The 17,482-nt window shown below is 42.1% G+C and overlaps 1 protein-coding gene and 1 long non-coding RNA gene across 3 annotated transcripts; both read right to left on the reverse strand.

Moving 5' to 3' along the window:
* Positions 1-517: 517 nt before the first annotated feature.
* Positions 518-1,515, reverse strand: LOC134435743 (uncharacterized). Its single transcript, XR_010032079.1, has 3 exons — positions 1,437-1,515; positions 1,266-1,337; positions 518-1,183 (listed from the first exon to the last, which is right to left on the reverse strand). It is a non-coding gene; the product is annotated as an uncharacterized LOC134435743 (long non-coding RNA).
* Positions 1,516-4,795: 3,280 nt separating this feature from the next.
* LOC134435744 (uncharacterized) lies at positions 4,796-12,069 on the reverse strand. Of its 2 annotated transcripts, XM_063184791.1 has the most exons (8): positions 11,826-12,069; positions 10,531-11,308; positions 8,413-8,560; positions 7,990-8,095; positions 6,928-7,163; positions 5,562-5,720; positions 5,086-5,216; positions 4,796-4,997 (listed from the first exon to the last, which is right to left on the reverse strand). In XM_063184791.1, the coding sequence occupies exons 1-7, from the start codon at positions 11,955-11,957 to the stop codon at positions 5,087-5,089; spliced, it is 1,689 nt and encodes a 562-aa protein (XP_063040861.1). In that variant the 5' UTR covers positions 11,958-12,069; the 3' UTR covers positions 4,796-4,997; position 5,086. The 2 variants fall into 2 exon arrangements, with proteins under 2 accessions (XP_063040861.1, XP_063040862.1); XM_063184792.1 differs by lacking the exon at positions 11,826-12,069 and having other exon boundaries at positions 10,531-11,317.
* Between the last annotated feature and the right edge of the window lie 5,413 nt (positions 12,070-17,482).

Raw genomic sequence — 17,482 nt, forward strand, 5'->3', positions numbered from 1 at the left:
GTCATCGATTCGGCAGTGCATCGCAATGCGGGGCAGGACAAATCAATAATCAATTCGGCAATTAACTTTACATTAAATTAAAGCACTTCAAAGCATTGACAAATTGCATGACATGATACTGATACACGATACACACAATGCTAATGTGGCCTGCGTTATCTCTTTACCGTAATATTTTTAAGATTTTTAGATGTTTAGTGACTACGCCACTCTCATTTGTTAGGGTGAGAGAACCCAACCATCAAACACTTGATTTGACTTTCCCCGCAACAGGTTAGTGAATAACAAGAGATACAACTGTCATACAATTCAGAGTTCTTTTTATTTTCTTTCTTTTCGTAATGAGTCTCTGTGTCTGAAAATATGCCTCATGGGCTCAGTCCAATATAAAAAATAGAATGTGAACCTTTTACAGTATTTGTAGGCACGTCATCTCAAAATACAAAAATGTCCAAATGTGCTAGTTATGCAAAAATGCTAATGGCAATTGGCATTTGCACGAGGGGTAGACCAAATAACAAAAATTGCACGGCAAACAAAGTTAGTAAATCAAATTGTACAAAAGAAAACAAACTGCCAAAAGGGCAAAATTGGTAATGGCCACCACACACACACACAAGCCTGTTAGACACACGTCTTTGGTCTCCCCCTACAGCAAGTATAGGTTCCAAAAGAAGTCTGAGATCTAAGATACGTCTCCCAGTAATACTTCAGTGTTCATACCCTAATCATATACACAAGCTCCGTCTTGGCGGTTACTAAGTAGAAACTTACACGAGCCCCTTCGTCTCGGATGTTAGAGTGAAACTTACACAAGCCCCTTCGTCTCGGACGTCAAAGTGAAAAGGTTGCACAGGATGAATCACTCACACAATAGGACAAAACAAAACAAAAGGTTGGGAAAAGAACAGTGATGCCCCCCTTCTCTAATGACACTGCATCAGTGTAGTCGAAGGCACCATCTCCTCCTATGTACATTTAACGAGAAAGTTACCATTAGGCACGGCATTATAAATCGATTAAACAGGAGTTGTGTATTGTGGAAATGCACAACTCCCTACACAAGTCAAGAGCTAAGCGTCGAGACTCTTACAGAAAATGCCGGCATTACCTCTGGTTCTCTCGAAGCGGCACGCAAGCAGTCAACCCCAAAGGACACAGTGGAAGAACATCACCAGCGACACTGTGATAGAGTAACACTACATCAGTCACAACAGAGACTACGTTCGCACACACGAAAGAAGCGTACAGAACGCATCTTTTACCTTGAGTTTGCCCAGCTCAGCACACCATCCCAGAACAGCAGCCGACCCCACGCCAGCCGCCGATGGACAGGGCTACAATTAAGTTAAATGGTGTCAGTAACCAACAACTAAGTACATTACAATGAATGCACCAAAAAAAAGAGCAATAAACCAACCGAGAAGGACGCCTACCTTTCCTGTACGGTGGCTCAACCACAAACAGAGGGACAGAGAGAGCGGTGTGCCCACGCTACCCTCGACAGCATCAAAAACACGGCGTCTCTGCTAACTAGCTACCACCTCAATGATTTATGCTACACACCTGAAGGAAAGGGGAGTGTCGTTATCCCGTCAGAATAAAAGTTCGGGATAACCACCGGTTACATAAGTGTTGTTCAGTATCTGTGTTCTGTTTCATGCAATACTGGTGCTAGTTTTACTGTGAAACTAAGGATAATTGTTGTTTTCTGTTATTTTAGGTCCTCTATCGCCTCCTTCTGGCAAATTTAGGTAATTCTCTGTGCAAGGTTGACTGACGTCATAACTATTGGACGTGTTCTAATTTACTGGTGTGTTCCTGAGAATGTAAACCATTGAGAGTAAATAGAATGGAGGCCAAAATTCTATTTCATTGTTGAAGCCAAGTTGGAGCCAAGGTTGGACCCAAAAAGACCAAAAAATTGCCAAATCCCATTCATTCCTATGAGAGACATAAAACCCTGTATCTCCCTTAAATGCCACTCCAGGGGGATCATTTTTCGCTCAATTAGTAGGTCCCCTTGCTCTCCAACTTACCAGGGTGGTGATTTTTTGTGGTGATGTTTTATTTTAGAGAGATATTAAAAGTTAAATTGACCAATGAGCATCAGAACATGGTTTGATTGACCGTTAGAAGTCTTGTTGTTGTCCAATCAGCACCTGCGTTTGGCGTTGCTAAGGTGGAATGTAAGTTGGAATGTTCCCAAATCTGGCTTCAAAGCGTTGCATGGCAAATAGCGTTGATTTGGCGTCCATTCTATTTACTGTCAATGATGTAAACACTTCTCACCAAGTTTCAAGGTTGCCTTGAAGGCATCATTATTTGCCAGTACAATCTGACTGCAATCTGACCCCCCCCCCCCCCCCCCACCCACTCTCTGTCAGAAGAAGAAGAAGAAACGTCAGACTTAACAAAAGGAACTTAATAAAGAAATGCCTGTGTGTGTGTGTGTGTGTGTGTGTGTGTGTGTGTGTGTGTGTGTGTGTGTGTGTGTGTGTGTGTCAAACTCGTAATATTATATTAAGTGTATTATATACACTTAATAGAAATATGTATGGTGTGCTCTCATTTTCCTGATATTTTTTACTATTTTCTATGTGTGATTATCATTTCTTTACTCTGAACACTTTGGCATAACGCCCACTGAAAAATACAGTCCTGCGGCAAGCAGCAGCTTGGCCGCAACCTCGTTCTGGCGTTGAGAGTCTTGCTGGTCAGTTACGTCATAGCGCAACCTATTATGAAGTTCAAAATACAGTCAGTTGGTCATTACTAGCTTGTTCACTTTGACTGCTACCATGGAAGTGGATTTCATAACGAAACTTAGAGCATTCTCAAAGTTGGATTTCCAAGGGGACAAAGATGTGATAAAGACGACCGACAGTGCTGAAGGGTTTGCTGCAGGTGACCGGTCAGAAGATTAGAAAGACCCGATCATTTAAAAGTGAGTGGTACAACAGAAAAGATTGGCTATGTGGATGCCCTACAAGAAACCTTTTTTGTTACCCGTGTCTCTTCTTTGCAACCGGCGAGAATGTGTGGAATACCATAAGCATGGGATTTTGTGACTTAAAAAAATTACCAAGAAGCCTCACGAAACACGAATCCTCGGCTACTCATATTCAATGCCAAATTGCTTTGAAGACGTTTGGGGCGTCTCGAATAGATGCATCTCATCATTCTCATGATGTCTGGATGGGGTACACACTTAATTGGCCATTGTGTGTATTGTGTAACAGTATCATGTCATGCTGTTTTCAATGCTTTAAAGTGCTTTAATTTAATGTAAAGTTCATTTGCCCGGAAATGCCCTTGATGGAAGTAATTGAAACTTGAAAAAATATGCTGCATTGATTATGGAATTTGCCGAATTGATTATTGATTTGTCCTGCCCCACATTGCGATGCACTGCCGAATCGATTATTGTTGACACCACTACAAAATAGCCACATCTGTCCAAATGTTCCACATTTACCTTTCGTTACCGTTGTTGTGGGCATGTTGCCTTAGACACTGTTGTTGAGAATGAAACACCATTCGTTTCCTCCGATTGCTCCTCATTGCGACAATTAGGTTTCGTTTTTGGGCGTAGTTTGTGGGTGAAGCGAAATATTCAACTTCAAATATTCGACCTAAGCTCAGAAACTTGAATTCTTACACCAGGCCTGGAATACAGTCATCCAAGAACAATGTGAAGGACTAATGGAAGCATACCAAAACGCATGAAAGCTGTGACTACAAATCGGGCTTATCGGGCTTATGTTTTCTTTGCCTTTTTTGAAATTTGGAAACTTTGCATCTTATGTGTTATTTTTACCATTTGAGGTTTTCTGCAAATAAATGATCTAAATGACAATATTTTCTTTTGAAATTCAGAGGAAATGGTGTTGGAAGTTTATATAATGAAATAGCAATATTTCTTTTACTCAAACACACACCTATCCATAGCAAACTCAGAAAAACTGAACATTTCGAAGTGGTCTCTCAATTGTTGCCAGAGCTGTACATATTTTATTCACTACAGGTGGCGGATTAGCCCAAATAAGTCCCGGAACACAGGGGGGTAAAAATCAAGAGGTACCGTATCCTGTTCCGTCTGGTTCCGGCTCAAATTATCCCCTGGATATATTATTTGGAAAAAACAACCCATTGCATGCTTTTCTGGTGAATGCATTTTACAGTATTACAGTAATAATGTAGGTCCTAGTGTTAAAAAAAACATTGACTTGCCACTACACAGAAAGGATTCAGGCAAATTAATTGTTTGTTTGTTTTTTATTTTATTTTATGATTTATTTGTGTGTGTGTGTGTGTGTGTGTGTGTGTGTGTGTGTGTGTGTGTGTGTGTGTGTGTGTGTGTGTGTGTGTGTGTGTGTGTTTGTGTTTTTCATGTAGGTGAGTGTGAGTGTGGGTGGAGGAAGAGGTTAAGTGACTGATGGTACAGATTGTGCAGTGGCTGGGTGGGTGGGGCCGGGAGTTTGGAAGCGAATGTACGGTGGGATGAGTAGCCGAGATGGAATGAGAGTGTACAAGCCCTCCTCTCTCTACACACATGTTGTCATGGAAATGGCATGCTGGAGTCATACTAGTCTGGTCTTACCATCCCATCATCCTAATTTCATTCGTACAGATGGTCTGGAACTGCCAAACTGAGAAACGTTTAGTGGAGGGAGGGGCGAACTCTTGATATTTGAAACACACGTCCTATTTTATCCACTTACTAATTTTTTTCACAACGTTGAAAAACAAACTCATTGTTGATGTTCGAACTGTGCACCCCCCCATTTGCCGATCAGCCAGTTTCCTGGTAGCAACACCAAACCCCTCCCAGAGCACCATCTGTACAAATGAAATTAGTATGAGGGAATGGTAAAACCAGGCAAGAGTCACACTGGACAAAGCAGAAAGTGTGTTGTTCTCTCCTCTCTCCTCTCTTTTGTAATCTGCCTGCATCTTATTTCCTTCAACTGGCTCCAGTATGACAAAGTGCATTCCTGAAAAAAAGTACCACAAATTGTTACAAAAAATATATGATTATGAATTTACAAAGGTTTGGTGATTATTGCATAATGGGAATCCCACCTTATTTGCGCTGGTGTTTTTTGATGATGTCTTTGATGGCGACTTGGTCTCTCAGAGGAATGAATTTGCGTACCATCTCAATGAAGTTAGAGTGTGTTGCGAGGAAGGTCAGGGTGTTACGGGCATGGGTCCTGATTTAGTGACAGGCCAAAAACAACACATCACCAGCCATCCACACATCAATATGGACAACTATTCATTTGGAGTTAGATGTACAAAATCCAGAGATGTTCAGATGGCCATTAGACCCAATTGTAGCCATATACAGTATTATCCAGAACATTTTCTGAACATTAAATATACCGTAACATGAACACAAATTCAAATCTCAAGTCCACTGACGTGCAATGCCATTTTACAATTATATATTATGTAAGATAACGGCAACTCACAACTAAGCCGTTTGAATTGGCCACATGGAAATAATGTCGTACAATCTGTTTGAGAGATGATGTGTTAACAGGAAGTGGGGCTACCTGACTTTCTGCGCAGGGTCGAAGGCGAGGTGGCTGATGGCCTGGATGAAGCAGCCAGTCAGCTCCTTCTTGCCGCTCAGGATATGGGGCGTGCCCATGATCTCGGCCACCTTGCTCAGGTGCTGGGCAGCGCTCGCCCTCACAGTCCAATTACGGTGCCTGAGGAGAAGTAAAAGGGACTGTATGAGCATGTACCAAAAGTGACTAAAGCTACAAGCGCTGGAAGTAATAGACTTTGAATAGACACACAGGCAACAAACGTGTTTTGGGTAATGGGAGGCATTTTAGGCAAAAGGACAGCTTGCTCTCACAGTCCAGTCTCTGTGCTTGGGGAGAAAGATAGACAGTGCTGTTGTGAAATAGTCCACAGAAGCTTCTGAGATTCCTGTAAATGTTTTGTGCTTGAGTTATTCATGCAGTGAGACACCAAAAGGACACAGTGGGAGACTAGATTGCACCGTTCGTTTGCTATGCGCCCAAGAGATGGAACACCCTCCCCATCGAGATCCGATCAGCCAGCTCCGTCAACTCCTTCAAGAAGCAGCTGAAGACCCACCTCTTCATCCTCGCCAACTCCTAGCTGCAAAGGCGTCATAGTGTCCCAGCTGCCGCAGTGTCCTTACTGCTCACAACCAGCCCTGGCAGGGGGCTCCCCTAGGTAGCCGGTGGTCTCTGCCTGAGGTTTTTTCTCAGACCTCACTGAGCTTTTTTCCCCCCTACAAACTATGATTCAAGCGATGCCACCAGGGGCTGCATCTGAGCGCCCAATCTCTGTGTGACTATCTATGACTTATGCTAGGCCCAGCCACTATGGACCTTACGCATCTAAGAATCCTGGTCCTAACCTACATTGACCTTATGACTCTACAATCTCTATCTCTTCTTCCTCTGCCTTCCTGCTATTTCTGCCTCTCCCCTATACCTCTACTTTTAAATCCATCTCTAACAATGATGTTTTTTTCCCATTTGTTAAGCACTTTGAGTTACATGCCTTGTATGATACAGTGCTATACAAATACAATTATTATTATTATCATTATTATTACTATATGGACTGGACGCACAAGTGTGTGCAGTTCAAAGTACACTGTGTAGGATTGTGGCCAGAGTAGGTATTGCAACTGTGCTGCTCATTGAAACTGTGCTGCCTGCCAAATAAAAAGGTAACATTTGTGAATGGGCAGCATGAATTCTGGAAAGAAACTGCTAAAAAATATTACACAGTGCACCTTTTAGATTAGCTTTTAACATAGATCGATTTTACGATTTGAATCCTAACAAAAGCCAGATGGTTCAACCGGCCCTAGGCATACCGTCCCAGAATACAGTGTACAGAAAGTGATACGCATAGGAGTCAGCTAGCTACCTGAGGCCCGTGTTGAGGAGTGCGTTCATGCTGCGGGAAGGGGTGATGTTGAGCACCATATGGCTCAGTGCCAGCTGTGCGTCGTGCCTGATGAAGGCACTGCTATCCCCCATCTTCTTCAGGAGCACCTCGGCTATAGCATCTGCCTCTATGTCCATCTCCCGGCCCAGGCCGGCAAACAGGTGCGCCAGCGTCACCATGGCAGTGCGGCCCACAACCGAACGCAGGTTGTTCACCTGGTCAGTGATGAGTGAGTCAGAGTTAGACATTGCACTTCTTTGACGTGGGCTATGCATAGGATACTTCTGATCAAGAAGCGCAAGACCGTTATATTAACCCTAACAACTTCACACACTGAATTAGTACTTTAAAGAGGAGAACTGCTTGAAGTCTATGTAGCACTACTAGGTCATCCAAATACATCATATAGTCTGACTCTGAGTGTCTGAAAATTCTCATTCATCCAAGTCTTGTTCGTCAAAAGTTGTAGGAAACTGAACTTATTTTGAAACTTGAATAAGTTCACCTTTAACAGCCTTATATTGACATTGGATGAAAGTTGAAATGCCTTCAAGCTCTAAGATGAAGCTCATTTGCTGACGACTTTGCAAGAAGTCCATTTGCTAATAATAACTTAGTGACTTTGACATTCTGACATCAAACCCAGCACAGCATACTGTAGACTTCATGCTCCACTTTGGACACTAGCCTACACTATATATATATATATATATATATATATATATATATATATATATATATATATATGACACTCTTGGGCGACTTTTTTTTACTAATCTACTGATAGGCAGCTTTTGTTTTTTGTATTTGTATTTTTATTTGAATCCAATTGTATGTATTTCTGCTGGTATTTGATCCATCTGGAAATATATGTACATTATATTGCCTTGCAATGTATGTTGTGTTTTGCAATGACTGTTAAGTATATCTTGTATCGTCTTGCTAAGTACATAATGTGTATCTTATGTGCAAGCTGCTAGTCAGCTTAGATTGCTTCAGGATAAACAAAGGGACTCTACTCTAGTCTAGGGAGTGTCTGACCTCTTGGATGATGGCTACACACAGCTGGTGCAGCCTGGGCAGCAGCACCTCAGCGTGGTTCTGAGAGAGGCATCGGATGTAGAGCAGTGCATCCACCTTCTTCTCCCTGTAGGGGCACCAACAGCAACGATAGAGAGAACCCATAGAATGTATAATATAACAGTTAGTTATATACAATCTGAGAGAGAACCACATTAGTGACGAAATCAGGATGCATGGAGATGAAGCTTTCAGTAAAGGTGCCATTTTAAAAACCCAAAAACTTTTTCAAGGTAAGCTGGTAGACAAACCAGTAAATTATGATATAGAGTCATAAATGCAAAGGTTGTACAAGTTAGCCTTGCATTAGATAGAACTCATGCTATTCTGTTCTATTCTATCATCTTATAATACACTCGATTTAGCCTTGGCCTATTGTCCTACCAGTCCTCATCACTGATAAACTTGAAGGCCTGCCGGAGGGTCTGGCCTGGGTTGGGCACAGAGGGCAGCTGCCGCAGCTCTGGCAGCTCCTTGGCCTGCTGGATCTCCCTCGTCTGCGTCACCTCTCTCGCTCTCTCACATTCCCTCTCTTTTAAATAAAACAAAGACAAAAGAACATTGGCATCATAACTGTAGTGTCTGCCATTGACTGTGTTACTTTGAACACAGCTACTGTATGTCATGTGCACAGTACTGTATGTAGAAGCAAGTCCTATCACTATCACCAAGGTAGACAGGCAGCTGCCCTCAAGCCACTAGATGGTGAACAAGAGCTCACACTTAAAATTATATTACATAACATTACATTACATTGCATTACATTGCATCTAGGGTTAGTTCTTTCCTTTGAATGTTTGCTTTGGGCCCCAGCTGATCCCAGAATTGCCTCTGGATGTGTGCTATATAACAGAATGATGGGTAACTATGAGTGGACATGTGGTATTCAAGTAAATCTACTCTATTCATGCACTGACACTGTGTAAAGTCTTGACTGTGAGGAGTGTGTGTGTGTGTGTGTGTGTGTGTGTGTGTGTGTGTGTGTGTGTGTGTGTGTGTGTGTGTGTGTGTGTGTGTGTGTGTGTGTGTGTGTGTGTGTGTGTGTGTGTGTGTGTGTGTGTGTGTGTTTGTGTGTGTGTGTTTTAACTACAAAGCGGATTCCAAAAAAGTTGGGACACTTTGTATTTTGTGAATCAAAATGGTGGTATTTTCAAAACATTCAATATGTTAATAAGGTAGAACATCATATACAGACAACATATCAGTTGTTAAAGTCAAGCAGAATTATTGTTTTGAGGTAATTATGTGATCATTTAAATTTTCACCCTTGCAACAAATCCCAAAAAAGTTGGGACATGGCCAATAAAATGATTTTTATATTGGATAAGACTTAACAGAACACAAGGGATGAGACTGAACTGTTAAATACTTTGACTGATGGCATAATTTTATTCAAAAATTAAATATTTTGATGTGCGAGACATGATTTCAGCAGCTCAACTGATAGGTGTGTTCTTCAACTTGTTTACCTTTTTGTTATGCTTAATATGTGGCATATCCTGACTGCAAGAAAACAATTTTGTGACCTGTTTACTCTTATGATGGAACCACACTGTTGGAACATAGTAGAGATTGAAATCTGGGGCAATATCTAAAGGCGGTGCTCCAAAATATAATGCCTTGGTAGCTATGTATGCTGTTTAAAGTCTGTATATATCATTCAACATTCATTTTAATGCTCTACATGAGTAAGAAGACCATAACCAAGGCACCTCTGCACCCCCTTACCATCATATATGCTGTCTTTCAGACTGACCACTAAATCAAGCTGAAGTATTCATTTTCTATATAACCTGGAGGGTGCATGACTCCATGATTTTAAGAAAGGATTAAATATTTTCCATTCTGTAATCAGAGGACAGTTTCATATGTCTCCTAGGTCCATCTAGAATGAGCTTTTCCGCATGCAACACCTTTTAATGTCTGCATCATGTGCATTAATCAAGTGTTGTGTTTATGGTCATTTTCGAGAGCTGTCATTGTTGGAGTGTCATAGTTTGCTTATTGACGACGAGTATGTCATGATCTCATAACTCATGCAATGATTGCACAGAACTCTATTTTACGGAAATAGGCCTTATATGTCAGCAATTTCGATAATTCAATCTTTCTGTGTAATAGATAAGTAATTAACCCCTCAAAATCTTCGCTTCTGAGTGCCACAGCCTCTCTGTGAGGGTATTTTATTTGTGCATTCATGTTGGCAGTCAATTTGGTTCCTTTTAAAATATTCTTCCTTGTGTTACTTTTAGAATTATCCAACTATCACAACATGTTTTGGCCCTGTCCCAACTTTTTTGAGATTTGTTGCATGGGTCAAATTTTAAATGATAACATAATTACCTCAAAACAATAATTCTGCTTGACTTTAACAACTGATATGTTGTCTGTACATAATGCTCTACCTTATTAACATATTGGATGTTTTGAAAATGCCAGCATTTTGATTTTATTCACAACATACAAAGTGTCCCAACTTTTTCGGAATCCGCTTGTACTAACCTTCAACAGCAGTGACCACACGGTGTGATGTTGACTTCACCAAGCGGGGCAATCTGCTGTGAGCCAATCCGCTCCTTGATTGGGGTTTGGCTGTCTGTGGAGGCTGAGGGACGGTAGAGGAGAGCATTCTGGGAGTCGGGGTCCCGAAGGAGGATGGGCCTTGCTGCTCAGACGGGGTCCTAAAGTCCACCAGGCTGAGGCTGCTGTTTTTGCCTGAGCAGGCGGACACGCTGATGTAGCGGCTGAGGTCAGTGTTACTCTCAGACATCTCCAAAGACTGGCTGATGAATGGAGTGCTGCTAGATTGGCAGCTGACGTCTTCACCACAGACAGTGTTCACAAGGTGCCTACCTCTGATGTTCTTTGGCTTCCTTGCACCATCACCCATCACCTGGGCAACAGCAGGTGGAGCTGGCACCATGGAGATGTTGCAGTTGCTCTTGACAACGTGCAAGCTTCTCTGGGGGAGTGGTTCCAGAGGATGGACGTGGTTAAGCCTGGTCAAGTCCCTCCTATCAAGTGGATGCAGGGCGCCTGGTTTAGGGAGTCCACAGGGTTTCAGTAGAGGTGGGTAGTCCTGAATGATTGATGTCATAGAGGAGGAAATACAGGCAGCTCCGAGGCCCCCAGACTGCTGTTGCTGCTGCTGCTGCTGCTTTTTGGGTGCAGAGCCAATAGGGGGCAGCACCTCCTGCCTCTGGCGAAATAGGGGGGTACAGCATGGCATTGTGGGAATGCCGTCTGGCAGGGGCGAGGCCAGAGGAGGATGCATCTGATGCTGGAACAGAAGAGGTTTGTTTGTTTGTTTGTTTGTTACCTCTGCCAGGGAGGTTGTGTTTTTTTTTATTCATGTATTTATTCATTTCATGTGGTGAACTTTTTCTTGAATAATAACCTACATCAAAATATCCTACAATAGCCCAGATCAAATATTAACCCATATAGTAGTAGCCTAAGGCATACAAAATATTATGAAAGTTAAGCTTAATTTAATTTAACTCATATTAACTTTTTGTTAAGGAGAGTGTAACACCACGTAACAGTCAAACAATAAGACCTGGATTTTTTACCCCACCATTTTTAAACAGACCCAAGACATAACGACAAAACAAAACATAATGGCCGCATTCGGGGTGGTGCAGTGCTGCTTTTACTGGGCAGGGTGCATGTGCAGTTTCTGGTTAGAAAATTCTAAGCACTGCACCATCACAACTATCAATCAGCCAATACCAATACCAATATCGCTTTTAATTTTACATTTCCTGTCTGCCATTTTGTCTGTAAGGCCTACTCACACATGCTGAGGTGCAGACAGCCCTGTTCCATGCTTGGCTTTCTCTCAGAAGCTGCCTCATCAAAGTTTTCATCTCCTCAAATTTGGCCTGAAGATCCTCTTGTAGATCATCTTTAAGGCCTTGAAAATCCATTTGAAGCTTGTGGCTGGGAGCTTCTAGATCCCAAAAGGAATGCTGGAATTAAGCAATGTTTCCTACTAAATAAGCATAATATTTGTCACTGAAGAAATAATGTGGCTGATTCTCAAAGTGAAATGCACCAGAGTGACATGAAATGGAATGTCTGGTATAAATCACCTAGGTTGATGCCATTCCAATTGTGACCTCATAGTGATGTCATAAGTGAAGCACTGGTGTGGTGCTGTATGGCTGGTGTGCACTCCACCAACAAATACCAACATTCTATTATTGTCTTTTGTTAGCAAACCCATAAACTATGGCTACTCAAATACAATAAATAAATAAATACACAAATAAATATAAAATAAATGATAAAACTACATAACAAATACAGACAGTACATTCTCTGTAGACAACTAAAGGTGACAATCCTGTATAATATTGGCACATTGTAACTGGCAGTATTTGAGTGATGGTGATCTTGGTTTCATGTTTCAAGAGTTTTATTGCCATTGCCAATGAAGGCAATTGAATCTCTGACCTGGGAAAATATGCCCCATCTTTTCGAAGTTCAAGAGTTTCAGTTGTGCAGAGGGGCAGCTTTTGTATACGTAGTATGGCTGAACGTGCTAAGATCACACACACACACACACACACACACACACACACACACACACACACACACACACACACACACACACACACACACACACACACACACACACACACACACAGAGGCATTTCTTTATTAAGTTCCTTTTGTTAAGTCTGATGTTTCTTCTTCTTTTTCTGAGAGAGAGAGAGTGGGTATCGTGACAATACAAGCAGTCAGATTGTAGGCTACTGTTCTCCCCAACGCCTTGCCAGGTAAACAGTCAGATAACTCCACTCCACAAACCACGCAGACAAGTTCTTCCTTTTGACACTTTATGGCTTGTAGAAATGGGTAAAATAATGATGTCTCCAAGGCAACCTTGAAACTTGGTGAGAAGTGTTTACATTCTCAGGAACACACCAGTAAATTAGAACACGTCCAATAGTTATGACGTCAGTCAACCTTGCACAGAGAATTACCTAAATTTGCCAGAAGGAGGCGATAGAGGACCTAAAATAACAGAAAACAACAATTATCCTTAGTTTCACAGTAAAACTAGCACCAGTATTGCATGAAACAGAACACAGATACTGAACAACACTTAATTGGCCATTGTGTGTATCGTGTATCAGTATCATGTCATGCCATTTGTCAATGCTTTGAAGTGCTTTAATTTAATGTAAAGTTAATTTGCTCCGGAAATGCCCTTGATGGAAGTAATTGAAACTTGAAAAAATATGCTGCATCGACTATGGAATTTGCCGAATTGATTATTGATTTGTCCTGCCCCGCATTGCGATGCACTGCCGAATCGATTACTGTTGACACCACTACAAAATAGTCACATCTGTCCAAATGTTCCACATTTACCTTTCGTTACCGTTGTTGTGGGCATGTTGCCTTAGACACTGTTGTTGAGAATGAAACACCATTCGTTTCCTCCGATTGGGTCCGTGTACTTTTTCGTTCATTCATTATTCTATTTTGGAAGTCACACGAGAAATCAAAATTGTGATGTTTTACGCTTGAAAATCACTTGTGAAATTGAATCATGCGCCATGTTTTGATATCTGTTACGTACTGGAAATGAAACACTGAATCGTGGAAAAAAGAAAAAAGCAATGAAGAAAAATGCCCTTCGAATTGCGACTTTGGTTTATTTAGGACCCAGAATTTGGGTGACCTGGAAGTAATCCAGCCTGGAAGTATCTGTGGTTCAGCTTTGCTTGCAATGTTTCTTCGGGCACATTCCAACTTTATCAGCAATTGCAACACTATTCCAAAACGTTGCTGCACTGCAAGGACGTGGCTGCTCTGTGATGAGTGTGCGAAGGATATTTAGAGTTCTAGTGATGCTCACAACCTCGTGGATGGATGCGTAGGCTATAGATATCCCAAGCGCAAGGGCGCATGTACGGGACACCATTATCGAGCACGGCGCCCTATGTGAGGAGTAGAAGATAAATTAACTGTTTAGGTGCCGCAATTTAACGTATAAACCGATTCAACATTTGCAACGAGTCGACATTTCTTGTGATTATTTATGCCTATCCTTCACACTGATTGCATTTGCATGCCCTAATAAAAGATGTGTATTTGAAGGTTTAAACGTGATGCATGAACCACAAACATTTCCCCTTCTTCAACCAAGATTTGCAGATGCTGTTATTTGTTCAGACATCTTTTCACATGTTATGAAAATACATGCAGGCAAGCAGTGAGGGACAGCTGCTCAACGACAGCCATTGACAGGAACGTTGACAGCTCTGGTAATCAGCAACGTTCGCCGTTTTCCCAGGTCATCTCTGGCTTGTAGATGTAGTCTAACTGGAAGCACCCAATGATGCCACTAATGCCCCAATTACACCATAGTGAAACGTGTGTTACCGCCCAAATACACCTAGCGTGACGTGATTGAAGCAACAGAGAATCGCTTCTGTGCAGCAAGAGCGATAGGAGCGATTGAAGCGACTACAGTATGTCCATTACAAGCAGAAGGCAAAGCATTCAAGCATTCCCATTGGCTGTGGTCACTGACCTCTATACAGTCATTTGCTGTCGCGGCTGGTCGCCGAACCACGTCAAAAAGTTGAAAGGATTTCAACTTCAAACTGTTGCTCTCAGCGTGCGAATCGCCTCTACTCCAGAATCGCTCTTGTCGCGCGACTCAATACAAAGTCAATTACTTCCGTCGCTCGCCTCGCTCTTGTTGCGCTAGGTGCATTTGTGCGGTAAGGCGCGATGCGATTCAAGCGACAGAGTGCAGCAGCAAGCGATACGAGCGATTGAGGAGACTAGAGTATGTCCGCACAGGCAGAAGGCAAAGCATTCAAGCATTCCCATTGGCTGTGGTCACTGACCTCTATACAGTCATTGGCTGTCGCGGTTGTCGCCGAACCGCGTCATAGAAAGTTGAGAAGATTTCAACTTCAAACTGTCGCGCCCGTCTCCAGAATCGCTTTTGTCGCACGATTCAATGCAAAGTCAATTACTTCCGTCGCTCGCCTCGCTCAGATCGCCGCTGGTGTATTTCTGCCGTAATATGTGGTCGCCCCGGGTTCAAGTCTTGTAAGGCGACAGGTTATAGAAATGGAAACTTGAAAACATACTTTTGCCTATTCTCTCTTTTGATGTCGCTTTGTGGCTGGCTTCACTTGCTATCAAGCAATAGGCCTACAGTTAAATGTAGACCTTAACATTTTACAGCATAGGCAATAAAAAAACGTCTTCACAACCACCTTGCAGACGCCGACGCTTGAGTTTGTCCTGTACAACATAGGGACTCACTAGTTTGACGCCGTGTCGCCCGAGAGGGCTGTACTTGCGCCTTACGTCATTCAGAGTTTAACCTGAACATAAGGGATATCCTCAATAAGTCATTATTTGGTGTGCTTGGGAGAATGGCGTATTTGGTCCGAGGAATTTTCTATGTTTCCTATGATTGTCGGTTGAGAGGAAATTGCAACTTGGGGTTCCCAAATGTGTTTATGTGTGTGTGTGTGTGTGTGTGCAAGTGTGTGTGTGTTGTTGCTCAGGCACACTTTAATGCTGTGTTAGGATAGTGTTCAGATTGCAGTATTGTTGCAAAAGCAGTCTGTGGAAACAGAAGAAGAATTAAGTGGCCACCTTTTCCTTTAGACTATGAAAATAAGGGATGTTTTTTGGGAAAATGACAATCAGGGAAGGGAGAGGGTATAGGGTATTCACTTTCCATTTACTTTGATGAAGCCAAGACTAGTGGAAATATGGACAGCAATAATGATTTATTCTTTTTCTGTTCTGACCTGTTTTTTATTGTTTCCTGTTTTAAGGATTTACTTGTAGCTAGTGAAAATAAACACTCCTTTTACTTTTAATAACATTCTTGTCTAGACTGAAGTTGTTCTTGTGATGATGAATGCTCAGGTTGTTTTCATATCAGCACGGCTGTAGCGTGAGTCGGGATTTGGGTTGTTTCTTTAATAACTTAATGCTTGACTACCTCCTGCTTTTAAGCTGCAATGATGGGTCTGCCATACCGTACACTCTCTTCTCTATAAGCTGACACTATCTGTCTAGCAATATACGTACATAATATGTTCACTGTTCTGTGTGAGTGTGTGTGTGTGTGTGTGTGTGTGTGTGTGTGTGTGTGTGTGTGTGTGTGTGTGTGTGTGTGTGTGTGTGTGTGTGTGTGTGTGTGTGTGTGTGTGTGTGTGTGTGTGTGTGTGTGTGTGTGTGTGTGTGTTTGTGCGTGCGCTCCTGTCTGTCTGTTAATGTGCTTGTGTATAACTCTGTGTGTGTGTGTGTGTGTGTGTGTGTGTGTGTGTGTGTGTGTGTGTGTGTGTGTGTGTGTGTGTGTGTGTGTGCGCACGCGCGTGTTTGCGTGCGTGCGTGAAGGGCGTCCAGGTGCACACGGACCACACCAACCTCCTGGACTCAGGTGAGCTACATAGGCCTACACACGCGCCGCTACCTCTTACTCACTACTTCTATTTCACTCGCTTGTTCATCACTCGCTCATGGAAGGTTTGTTTGTTCCCACTGGTTTACCTACCACTGTGAAACCGACAAGTTTTCTGTCAACAATACACCGCATTCCAAATTATTATGCAAAATGGAGTTTTCACTGTTTTCCCTAAATAATCAATATAAGAGTTGTAGTATTGTAAATAACTGAAAATGGTACCTTTTCAAAGAAATTAAAAGGATTAACAGGTCTCAATGAAATTAAAAGCTATTTCAATCAAAAAGATTTTACAGTTCAAGTTGCATTACTGGATTGGTAGCTGATTCAGAGCAGACACAAGTTCGTGCAGATCACAAAATAAATGCAAGAACATAACAGAACAAGTGCTAAAATACCACCACAAAGTAGCAAAGAGGTGAAACAGCTGATACATTTGAAGCTGCTGGTAGCTCTGCAGTCCCACAAACTGCAAGGTGTAGCTATGGAGTTATGCATAAACCCTCTTGTTCGCATGCACATTCTTCTGTTGTTCCAATGTACTGGCGGACTTTGAGCAATTTAAATGTATTATCTTTTTTTTTTAGTTTAACCCCTTAGCGCAGAGCCTATGTTATCACCTTACTGTCACCAAAATTGTAATGGCCATGTCTTAATCTGTTGCTTAAGGCTCTCAGTACTGTCATAGCAATGTTGTTATGATGTAGTTGAGTATTTTCAGCAAATAGTGAATAGGCCCGCCGGCGACCCCATCGGCAGTAAGAGACTACCTTAATATCAGGGATGTTATTGGAGAAATACCGGTAACAGGCTTTCTCTGACAGACAAGGATGTTCCCACACATTAATGGAAGTTGTCCATTAGACTTAGAATATGCCATACTGCATTATCCTTCAGGATACTGAATGTGATAGCTGAGAATCACAGCCTAATAAGATTCCATCCCTCATGCATTTTCCATCTCCTTAAAATTATTCTGCCTTAGTTTTCAGTCAG

Source organism: Engraulis encrasicolus, chromosome 20 (genome assembly GCF_034702125.1).
Source record: "Engraulis encrasicolus isolate BLACKSEA-1 chromosome 20, IST_EnEncr_1.0, whole genome shotgun sequence".
Lineage (NCBI taxonomy): Eukaryota > Metazoa > Chordata > Actinopteri > Clupeiformes > Engraulidae > Engraulis > Engraulis encrasicolus.

Bases quoted from the DNA above. Each gene is read 5' to 3' on its own strand.
- LOC134435744 (XM_063184791.1), bottom strand. From the start codon at position 11,957: ATGGATTTTCAAGGCCTTAAAGATGATCTACAAGAGGATCTTCAGGCC. The intron at 8,561-10,530 runs GTTAGTACAAGC...TTTATTTAAAAG, and splicing joins TGTGGTCACTGCTGTTGAAG to AGAGGGAATGTGAGAGAGCG. The intron at 7,164-7,989 runs GTCAGACACTCC...ATCACTGACCAG, and splicing joins GTGTAGCCATCATCCAAGAG to GTGAACAACCTGCGTTCGGT.